The sequence below is a fragment of the Bufo bufo genome, chromosome 1 (genome assembly GCF_905171765.1).
Source record: "Bufo bufo chromosome 1, aBufBuf1.1, whole genome shotgun sequence".
Classification (NCBI taxonomy): Eukaryota; Metazoa; Chordata; class Amphibia; order Anura; family Bufonidae; genus Bufo; species Bufo bufo.
In genome coordinates, this window is record NC_053389.1 from 810,058,762 (window position 1) to 810,071,194 (window position 12,433).

General features: G+C 42.3%; 1 protein-coding gene across 1 annotated transcript in view; it reads right to left on the bottom strand.

Moving 5' to 3' along the window:
• Nucleotides 1–11,945, bottom strand: part of LOC120988896 (extracellular calcium-sensing receptor-like) — a 41,903-nt gene extending 29,958 nt beyond the window's left edge. Inside the window, exons 1-2 of the mRNA XM_040416675.1 lie at nt 11,676–11,945; nt 10,075–10,908 (exon numbers count right to left, since the gene is read on the bottom strand). Of these exons, the coding sequence (XP_040272609.1) occupies nt 10,075–10,908; nt 11,676–11,930 (1,089 nt within the window). The 5' untranslated portion in view covers nt 11,931–11,945. The remainder of the gene's footprint in view (nt 1–10,074; nt 10,909–11,675) is intronic.
• Nucleotides 11,946–12,433: the final 488 nt, after the last annotated feature.

Sequence of the window (12,433 nt, forward strand, 5' to 3'; positions counted from 1 at the left end):
AGCAAATACAAATATATAATATGGGGATATTGGCAGACTAAACATGGTACACACCACTCTGCATCTCGGGTGAGTCGGATTTAGATTTCTGTCTTTTTGGAGATTTGGTTTACATCTTTTGCAGGACTGGTCCGCATATAACATGTTTAGTCTGCCAATATCCCCATATTATGTATTTGCTTATGTCTTTTGCCACTATTGACTCACCCCAGTATTAATTTTTATCATTATATGTATTTATTCACATGGAATATTGATATTTCATGACACAATTCTGTAGTGTGTGTAGTGTGTTCTGTCGCTTCCCACTTTTTAAGGGTATATTTTGTTATACATTGTAAAATTCGATTTCCTCTTGAAGGACCCAGAGCAGTTCCTCCTCAGTGTGACTCCGTTCGCCCAGACAAACCAGGTCCAGAACAAGGTGGAGAATGAAGAGGCAGAGGAGGACATTGGCGCAGGTCCCACATAGATTGAGAATGTTTAGGCGGCAGTGCCGTCTCCTGGTCAAGGTGCTGGTGTGGCTGGGCAGGAACCACATTTACCCAGTGGGCCATAAAGGACATTTATTGTCCTTGACCATAGTTACAGCTCCACAACTTTAGCAGACACCGACAGGCTCAAGGACTGGCCCACCTTCTGTTCAACATACATGTGCAGGGCTCGTACATCCTTTTTGGAGAAGTAATGATGGCTTGGGACTCTCCACCTTGGATCAGCATAAGCCATCAGTTCTCTGAAAGATGCAGAATCCACCACATGGAAAGGGACGGACTGTAGTACCAGCAACTTGGCCAGCAGCATGTTCAGCTTCTGCACCGTTGGATAACTGAACGCATACTGTTGTTTTTTTGCAATCGCCTTGGTGAACGAAACCACCACGGTTTTCCCAGGCCACTTTATGATGATGCTGCATGTGTTGACGCAGGGCCGTGGTGCCAACATTGGCACCCTGGCCACGCTTCACCTTCTGCCCACAGATTCTGAAAATAGCCACGCTGACGTCCTCCTTTGGCTTGATGAAAAATTCCCACATCGCCGAGTAGGGAATTTTCCCCCCACCACTCTGTGCTGACTGCCTGCTACCACTGCATCTGTGAACCTGAGCACCGCTACTTCTTTCCAGACAGCTAGCCTCCTGCGTAGCAGGTGGCCTACCCTGGGCACGTTTGGCTCCAGATCTCACACTGCTGCCACCCTGCTGACTCACGGCCCGCTGCCACCCTGCTGGCTCATGCACAAGCTGCCACCCTCTTCTTCTAATGATGATGAAGCCTCCTCTTAACCCGGCTCCCACGTGCGATTGGCCACATCATCGGCTACTGTCTGCACGTCACCCTCCTAGTCTCAGGGCCACATGCCTGACCACTCGCAAAACCAGCTTTTACGCGACCCTGATCGTCGCTACTTGCCCGTCTACCAGAGGAAGCAGCGGATCTCTCCTCTAGATATTGGCTGGTCAGCAGCTGCTGACTGCTCTCTAAAATCTCGTCCTCACTGAAAAGTAGAGCTGAGCTGATGGATGGCTCAGTACTTCTTGAGCTGAAGGAACAGAAAATGACAGAGGCAGGTTCAGGATAGGTGGGGGAACAGAGTTTGTTCCTGGGCCATGTCAACTAATCGTGGTGTCAGAGGAACCTACAGACTCCTGGCTGGGGGTGTCTGATGTCACTTGCGATGAAGTAGAAGACCGAGTCAACCATTCAAGGACAGCTGGATTGCTGGTCAAAACACGACTGCTGGGTGACACTGGCAGCTCAGGCCTGTTGCTGCGACTGATGCTACCATCCCCCTTCTTCTTCTGCCAGCTCCAGAAACATTTTAGCCACTGCCCGTTCCCTTAGAAGAACCTGTCACCTGTCTGTCGGACATACTGTACTCTAATAGTAACTGTAAGGGTAAAAGATCAGTAGTGTCAGACCGCAATTTCACTCCCGAAACAAGGATGAATGGATGTACATATTATGTATATATAAAAATAAACACCTCAAAACTTGCAGTATCAGGCCACAATTTCACCCCAATTCCACAATTGGGGATTAACGGGTATACTTATGTATAATAGAACTTGAGCACCCTAAAATGTGTAGCATCAGGCCTCAATTTAACTCCAGAATCAAGGATGAATGGATGTAATTATATATATTTAAAATAAAAAACTTGTAGTATCAAAACGCAATTTCACCACAATCGTACAATTAGGGATTAACGGATATACTTATGTATAATAAAATGTGAGTACCCTAAAATCTGTAGTATCAAGCTGCATTTTCACCCCAATTAGACAATCAAGGATAAACAGATTTAATTATATATAAAAAAAACGCGAAGACCCTAAAATCTGTAGTATCAGATCGCAGTTTTGCCCCAATAATAGAATCAAGGATTACTGGAATTATTGATTATCAAAGAATGGAAAAAGAGATGAGCGAATCGAATCCCACAAAGTGGAATTCGATCCGAATTTCAGGATAAATTAGATTTGCCTAGAAGCCGAATTTCCTCGTGCTTTGTGTCAGCGAATCGATTTAACCTGAAATAGTATAAAAAACAAAAAAATTCTAACTAACCTCCTCCATTTGCTCGCGACGGGCTGCCAGCATCTATCTTGCTTGAAGATCTAAGCCGAATCCCGTGCGGCGTGATACGTCACCACTACAGCCGGCATGATGATGCAGTCTCGTGCCACACAGGATTTCGGCAAATGGAGGAGGTTAGTTTATGAATGCGGCATCTGAGGGGTACAATAACGGGGGCAGCGCTATCGCAGCTCCCTGTCATTGCACCCACTACTTACAAAAAAATGCTCTTGATGACAAAGTAATTCGTCATGAAGCGATTTTTTGTGAAATTCGGTGAATTAGCCGAATCAAACTTTTAAGAAATTTGCTCATCTTTAAATGCAAACAACCTATGATCACTAGTAATAGATGACTTTGTAACCCCAATTAGTGCAGCAAGGTGTAATAGAATAACCCCTATTACCCAGGATTTACACTGTCCTATTGGTCCCTGCTCTCTCCCTACAGTGTGGATAATGCCTCCCTATCCTTTCCCTGTACTACTGTATGAATAATCTTTCCCTGAACTGCTAAATTTTTGATGACTGAAGTCCTCCTAAACACTGTCCCTAGTGCCTGTCACGACTCTTCCTGCACTAAGTTCACTGGACAATGGCGGAAACCGGGCAGAAGGAGACTTTTTATAAGGCTGTGACATCACAGGGGCTGGCTATCTGCTGATTGGCTGTCTGCATGGCATTATGGGTGCTCTCTCATTTCCGGAATTCTTACTTCAGCAGCCATTTTAGAAAAAAATATGATCTGTTACCACGAAGCGCAAGGAAATTCAACTTTAACAGATGAAAGATTTTCAGCACGTAGTTAAATGTGATCTTGTATAGTCTTTATTTCATATCCAAAAGGTACATACAGACTCCCGACAACTCCCGTCAGACCGACATGTTTCGAGCCGGCAGGCTCTTAGTCTGCCGGCTCGAAACATGTCGTTCTGATGGGAGATGTCGGGAGTGTGTGTCCACCACACTGTACAGGGAGTGCAGAATTATTAGGCAAGTTGTATTTTTGAGGATTAATTTTATTATTGAACAACAACCATGTTCTCAATGAACCCAAAAAACTCATTAATATCAAAGCTGAATATTTTTGGAAGTAGTTTTTAGTTTGTTTTTAGTTTTAGCTATTTTAGGGGGATATCTGTGTGTGCAAGTGACTATTACTGTGCATAATTATTAGGCAACTTAACAAAAAACAAATATATACCCATTTCAATTATTTATTTTTACCAGTGAAACCAATATAACATCTCAACATTCACAAATATACATTTCTGACATTCAAAAACAAAACAAAAACAAATCAGTGACCAATATAGCCACTTTTCTTTGCAAGGACACTCAAAAGCCTGCCATCCATGGATTCTGTCAGTGTTTTGATCTGTTCACCATCAACATTGCGTGCAGCAGCAACCACAGCCTCCCAGACACTGTTCAGAGAGGTGTACTGTTTTCCCTCCTTGTAAATCTCACATTTGATGATGGACCACAGGTTCTCAATGGGGTTCAGATCAGGTGAACAAGGAGGCCATGTCATTAGATTTTCTTCTTTTATAACCTTTCTTGCCAGCCACGCTGTGGAGTACTTGGACGCGTGTGATGGAGCATTGTCCTGCATGAAAATCATGTTTATCTTGAAGGATGCAGACTTCTTCCTGTACCACTGCTTGAAGAAGGTGTCTTCCAGAAACTGGCAGTAGGACTGGGAGTTGAGCTTGACTCCATCCTCAACCCGAAAAGGCCCCACAAGCTCATCTTTGATGATACCAGCCCAAACCAGTACTCCACCTCCACCTTCTTGGCGTCTGAGTCGGACTGGAGCTCTCTGCCCTTTACCAGTCCAGCCACGGGCCCATCCATCTGGCCCATCAAGACTCACTCTCATTTCATCAGTCCATAAAACCTTAGAAAAATCAGTCTTGAGATATTTCTTGGCCCAGTCTTGACGTTTCAGCTTGTGTGTCTTGTTCAGTGGTGGTCGTCTTTCAGCCTTTCTTACCTTGGCCATGTCTCTGAGTATTGCACACCTTGTGCTTTTGGACACTCCAGTGATGTTGCAGCTCTGAAATATGGCCAAACTGGTGGCAAGTGGCATCTTGGCAGCTGCACGCTTGACTTTTCTCAGTTCATGGGCAGTTATTTTGCGCCTTGGTTTTTCCACACGCTTCTTGCGACCCTGTTGACTATTTTGAATGAAACGCTTGATTGTTCGATGATCACGCTTCAGAAGCTTTGCAATTTTAAGAGTTCTGCATCCCTCTGCAAGATATCTCACTATTTTTGACTTTTCTGAGCCTGTTAAGTCCTTCTTTTGACCCATTTTGCCAAAGGAAAGGAAGTTGCCTAATAATTATGCACACCTGATATAGGGTGTTGATGTCATTAGACCACACCCCTTCTCATTACAGAGATGCACATCACCTAATATGCTTAATTGGTAGTAGGCTTTCGAGCCTATACAGCTTGGAGTAAGACAACATGCATAAAGTGGATGATGTGGTCAAAATACTCATTTGCCTAATAATTCTGCACGCAGTGTATGTACCTTATGGATATGAAATAAAGGCTGTGCAAGATCACATTTAACTACGTGCTGGAAATCTTTCATCTGTTGAAGCTTTGTACTACGAAGTCGGCCTGGCTTTTCCGCTGCACGTGCGATTATTGGTGAGGTGGAATCAATTTTCTTTTCTATACGAAATTCAACTTCAGCACAAATCAAATTTTTCCTTAAAGGGCTTCTGTCACCCCCAAAACCTTCTTTTTTTTTGGGGCTTGTTAAAATCCTTATTTAACTACTATTCCCTATATAGGGATCTTACCTTTGTCTGTGGCTTCTTTTCCTTAAAAAACGATCTTTTAAAATATGCAAATCACTTCACTACCAGCAAGTAGGGCATCTACTTGCTGGTAGCCGCCGCAAAAAACCGCCCCCTCCTCCTGTTGATTGACAGGGCCAGCGAGCGCTCTCCTCCTCCGGCTGGCCCTGTCATCATTTCAAATCCCACGCCTGTCTTCATTCGGCGCAGGCGCTCTGAGAGAAGGAGGCTCGCCTGCTCAGCACTCCCTCAGTGCGCCTGCGCCGATGACGTCTTCTCTTTCGGTAACGTCATCGGCGCAGGCGCACTGAGGGAGTGCCGAGCAGGCGAGCCTCCTTCTCTCAGAGCGCCTGCGCCGAATGAAGACAGGCGTGGGATTTGAAATGATGACAGGGCCAGCCGGAGGAGGAGAGCGCTCGCTGGCCCTGTCAATCAACAGGAGGAGGGGGCGGTTTTTTGCGGCGGCTACCAGCAAGTAGATGCCCTACTTGCTGGTAGTGAAGGGATTTGCATATTTTAAAAGATTGTTTTTTAAGGAAAAGAAGCCACAGACAAAGGTAAGATCCCTATATAGGGAATAGTAGTTAAATAAGGATTTTAACAAGCCCAAAAAAAAAGGGGTTTTTGGGGTGACAGAAGCCCTATAAATTCAGATCGAATTCCATTTTGTCAACTTAGATTCGCTTATCTCTAACAATCGCTATCCTCCAGCGACACTACACTGTCAAAAACCGCTATTATTCAAAAACCCCCATTAACATGCCCCCAGAATTCGACACGCAGACAGTGGACAATTCGGATTTGGAGGACGAGGATATTAAACTTCTTGTTGATGAAATCAACGCCCCTATCCATTTATCACTTAGACCCAAATACACCTTCTACCCCTTAAATAGTAGAGGGCCACACCTTGAGACCTTCTACAATTTGGTCCTCAATGAGTTGAAGACCACGTTTTCTCCCACCAATAGGGAACGATCACCAGCCTACACTCACAATCTGTCTAGCGAACAAAGGAAAGCTATCACTAGGTTAGCCAAGAATAATAAAATCGTCATCAAGAATGCCGATAAAGGGGGTGGGGTGGTAATTATGGTTTCCGAATACTATTACAAAGAGGCCCTAAATATCCCCTCGAATACAAACTACTTCCAAACACTGAAAACTGACCCGACAGACCCTTACAGGAAAAAACTATTTAATTTGATACAGGTGGGGCATACACTGGAAACACTAAATAAGCAAGAAAATAATTTCATCTTAATAGAACACCCGTCCACCCCCTATATATATATATTTTATTTTTATATAATTTTTTTATATAATTGTTATTTATTATATTGTAATTATATTCATATAACCACCACCCACGATTTAATCTACCAGGAATATTCCATATTTTTATTACATCTTTTTATTTTTATCTAATTTATTTTTACTCCATTATAATATTTTATAACATTCTTTTGTATAGTAGCCATGTCATTTGTCCTTTTATACATATCTGGACTCTTATTTATACATATCTGGCTTTCTATTCAACATAAGGACTCAATGTGAGCTTATCCTTAATGTCTATGGTTCCCATGGATTCTCCATTCTCCATTCACGTTCGGGTTTCCCTTCCAGACTTTATTTGATGCCTCTGCGTTCCAGCCTAAAACGCACAGACGTCTGCTCCTCCCTGCCCTGCCTAGCGCCCCATCCCATGGTGCGCCCTACATAGCATTTCCAAACGGCCCTGCCTTCGACCGGCACCTTCTCTTTGGCTCCTCCTGCACATGCGTTCCATTGGTGGAACGCATGGCGCATATCCGCCAGAGACTCCGCCCTCCAACCGGGTGCATGCGTTCCACTGTGGAACGCATCGGGAGCGATCTGAGCCTGATAGAGCAATTCAGCCTATAAGAACCCTGATGGGAGCCTTATAATTCCCCTTGACATATTCTAATATACACCAAAGTATATATCTAAGCACTATACATAATTGGACCATGTATTCTGGGTGACTGGGGGAGATGAGAGGACCGGAGGTGACGCTCCGCCCACTTCCGGTCCCCGCCAAAACTTTTGGTAAATTGTTTCTGATTGTTTAATTAAGACACCTATATACACTGCGTGCAGAATTATTAGGCAAATGAGTATTTTGACCACATCATCCTCTTAATGCATGTTGTCTTACTCCAAGCTGTATAGGCTCGAAAGCCTACTACCAATTAAGCATATTAGGTGATGTGCATCTCTGTAATAAGAAGGGGTGTGGTCTAATGACATCAACACCCTATATTAGGTGTGCATAATTATTAGGCAACTTCCTTTCCTTTGGCAAAATGGGTCAAAAGAAGGACTTGACAGGCTCAGAAAAGTCAAAAATAGTGAGATATCTTGCAGAGGGATGCAGCACTCTTAAAATTGCAAAGCTTCTGAAGCGTGATCATCGAACAATCAAGCGTTTCATTCAAAATAGTCAACAGGGTCGCAAGAAGCGTGTGGAAAAACCAAGGCGCAAAATAACTGCCCATGAACTGAGAAAAGTCAAGCGTGCAGCTGCCAAGATGCCACTTGCCACCAGTTTGGCCATATTTCAGAGCTGCAACATCACTGGAGTGCCCAAAAGCACAAGGTGTGCAATACTCAAAGACATGGCCAAGGTATGAAAGGCTGAAAGACGACCACCACTGAACAAGACACACAAGCTGAAACGTCAAGACTGGGCCAAGAAATATCTCAAGACTGATTTTTCTAAGGTTTTATGGACTGATGAAATGAGAGTGAGTCTTGATGGGCCAGATGGATGGGCCCGTGGCTGGATTGGTAAAGGGCAGAGAGCTCCAGTCCGACTCAGACGCCAGCAAGGTGGAGGTGGAGTACTGGTTTGGGCTGGTATCATCAAAGATGAGCTTGTGGGGCCTTTTCGGGGTTGAGGATGGAGTCAAGCTCAACTCCCAGTCCTACTGCCAGTTTCTGGAAGACACCTTCTTCAAGCAGTGGTACAGGAAGAAGTCTGAATCCTTCAAGAAAAACATGATTTTCATGCAGGACAATGCTCCATCACACGCGTCCAAGTAATCCACAGCGTGACTGGCAAGAAAGGGTATAAAAGAAGAAAATCTAATGACATGGCCTCCTTGTTCACCTGATCTGAACCCCATTGAGAACCTGTGGTCCATCATCAAATGTGAGATTTACAAGGAGGGAAAACAGTACACCTCTCTTAACAGTGTCTGGGAGGCTGTGGTTGCTGCTGCACGCAATGTTGATGGTGAACAGATCAAAACACTGACAGAATCCATGGATGGCAGGCTTTTGAGTGTCCTTGCAAAGAAAGGTGGTTATATTGGTCACTGATTTGTTTTTGTTTAGTTTTTGAATGTCAGAAATGTATATTTGTGAATGTTGAGATGTTATATTGGTTTCACTGGTAAAAATAAATAATTAAAATGGGTATATATTTGTTTTTTGTTAAGTTGCCTAATAATTATGCACAGTAATAGTCACCTGCACACACAGATATCCCCCTAAAATAGCTAAAACTAAAAACAAACTAAAAACTATTTCCAAAAATATTCAGCTTTGATATTAATGAGTTTTTTGGGTTCATTGAGAACATGGTTGTTGTTCAATAATAAAATTAATCCTCAAAAATACAACTTGCCTAATAATTCTGCACTCCCTGTATATTCTTGGCAACATGCACTTTATGTTATGTGTTTTAACCCACACTGCTCTTGAGAAAGGGGAAGATACCCCGACACGCGTTGAGCTTTTATTCATTTATGCAATAAAGAACTCTCCATCTGGAACCCTGACTACCATCATTTGGGACGTGGAGGAAAGTTTATACTACCTGACGAGCGATCTTGGCAGGGGTGGAGCAGGTATAGGTGTATTTTGCTTATCCTATATCTCCCTCCCTGGTGAAGTAAGTCTCCTTCCGTTTTTCTCATACAATTCTTTTAACATCACTTATTATTATTATTTTTAATTATTTTTTAAGTACCCGCACAGTGATACATGTGTCGCCATATATCGATACTGTGAAATAGAATCAATATAACAAGATATAAATAGACAGAGTGATATATAGGCTCACCATATATTAAGACTGTGAAATAGAACCACTAACTATACAGACACAGTGATATATATGTTTATGCAATATATCGATACTGTGAAGCAGAAGCACAAATCCAACTAGCAAAGTAGTAACCCTCCATAGACTTACTACACCGCCCTTATCCGTTTTTTCTTCACCTTGGCGCCCCTTTGCTACTGCCCACTATCCCCAAGATCACCTGGGCCTCCTCCCCCCTTTTTTCTTGGGCAAGCCTCCAGCACTTTTTTTATTTTATCTCTATAAGTTCCTTCAAAAACTGTGTAAAGGTTGGTCACACCAAATATGGATTGGATTTAGATTTCTCTTTTCTTCATCCACTTTGCATTTTATTAATTATTAAAATAAATTTGATATAAAACATGAAGTAAACATATAGAAACATACAAAAGAATGCTTATTAACAGTCAGTATCCCACTGAGTACTATAAGGAATGGGCCTTTGCATTAATGCAGCATTGCATTAATCACCATGACTAATTAGATGGTTTACCATCAATATCACTATCCATATAAACATATAAAAAGTTGATTTAAAAAAAAAAGCATAAAATCTGAAACGTTACCTGCCATGGCTTTATGTTGGTCCGGTCTTCACATTTTTCACATGTGGTGGACTCCTGATGCAGAGCATCGGGAAATATTACATTATGGACAGCATGAGCTACTGAGTATACTGCGCTGTATACTAAATATTGCCTCCTGAAGTCATCGTTATAGGTGCCATACTGGCTATTCTTGTAGGATTTCAGTTTCTCCTCTCCAGTACACCACAGAGTCCCATTATCTCCACTAGAACCACCACTTGGCCAACGACAACCTTGAACCAGCTCCCAAAATTTTTCTATGAAGATGTCTTGAGGGAGCAAGGCAGATGGTTGGAGTCTCAGTAAATATTCTTTAAACCCTGGCATATCTACTTCATGTAATATAAAGCCAATAGTACCAGCTAATAGATGACTGTATCTTGAAATAGACAACATTGGTGAATTTGACCAGCCTTCACTAGCGAGCCAGATTCTCTCCACATCCTTACGCTCTAAAAGCAATTCCATCAGCTGGTTGATCTCAGGGTCTTTGGAGAAGAGGATGACCACCTTTGCTGAGGACTGAACGACAGTATTTGATATGGCCTGAAGTTTTGCTAAAGAAGTCCCTTGCCCAAATGTCTCATGGTAAGCAATGCACACACCCAACTTCTGCAGTTCCTCTTTAAGGATTTGTGACCCTAGAATTCCATAGTCTTTATTGAGGGATAGTAATCCAACCCATTTCCAACCCATGAAAGAGATCAATTTGGCCAAAGCTTTTGACTGTTTGTCATCACTAGGAATAGTACGAAAAAATGTTGGATATAAGAAACGATCACTCAATGAGTGTATGGTTGCGGCATAGCTGACCTAAAATGAAGATAGTACAAAAATAAGGACAGCATTAATCAAAATATGCAAAAACATTAACAAAACTATCAGATAGAGTCATCCTTTTCACCCTAAATCTCAGTTATGTCACTTTCTAAATTGGGGTGACTGAGTACTGACAAAAGTGAAGTGAAAATCTGTGGTTGCAATCCGTAATATCAAAAAGTTCTCCTAAACTTGGACATATATTATTTTTAAACACAGCCACCCAATAGGTTTAGCTCAGTAACTTCTGTTTAGCACAGGTGAGCTGTATTAAAAAGTAGTCTTAACTACTTATCTCATGATGTGGTGAAGTTGAGTCATCACATTGAGGAAGAATAATCAGAAGGTAATACAAGGAAATATGAAGGAGTGTCTCCAGGAGTTTAGCTAGAAAGGGTGAAGAGGTGCAGTTGATAAACCTGAGCCAGGATGTCTGAGGGAGGCCTAACAGCCCTTCGCTAGTGAAAGACACTAGTATTATGGCACATGGTAAGTCGGAGCCCTGCTACAGAATTAGCAACAACCCCTAGAAGTCACAAAGGTCTATCCAAGAACAGTCTCAGAAGCAAATTTCATGGATAATCTGTGCATATTATGTCCATCTTGAATACACTTATAATGGGCAAATCTATCAAATCTGGAAGTTTCCCTTCTCTCCCCTCCCAGCTTCCTTTGCTAATAATGTCAAAAACATAACCCTATATTCAATGTATAGATGACAATATATGGGTTTCATTATTGATTTGACATGTGGACCACACCTGAGGATATCCATAGACACCCAATATTGCAGCCATTGCCATAGAGAAAAGTGATAAAGGGTCACCAATGATGGCAAGAGGCACCTTCTTATGACACTGATAATTTGGAATGGCCTTGTCTTCTCCTGTCAGGGCAATAAATGTCTCCAAGAGAGCACGGGATATGTGTACACAGTTATCGAACAACTGGAAGCCCAAAGTGACGTTAGGGAGCAGAAGATCATTGGCGTTGATCTCCTCAATAGCATAAACCATTGCTTGGAGCCATGTGTAGGATACAGTGCTGAACCTGCAAGATAAGAGGAAAACATTCATATGTTTTATTAGTGTGAACCTGCCTTGATGTATACACCTTTCAGAAGATCTCAGAAGAAGAGTTGTACAGATGAACAAAGGCAGAAAGGTCTACATAAGTCAAAGATCCGGCTGTACATTATTCCAATTTAGGCTACTTTCACACTCGCGTTTTGTGCGGCAATCCTAAAAGAACTAAAACTACAAACCCCTCTGTTTATGTGTCCACTGTTATGAAAACAGAATGGTGTTCATGGAAGGACAAAAGAAAGCTGCTGCCAGCCCAAGAAATAAAAAAAATTACAGTCTGTCTCGAGTTTTACCAAGGCCACCCGGATGTTTCATAGTTGATCTAGGAAAATGTTCTATGGACAGATAAAGTGGAAATATTTAGTAAAAATGTAAAACACTATGTTTGGAGCAAAAATAACAAGGTATGCCAACACCAAATCCTCATCTCAACT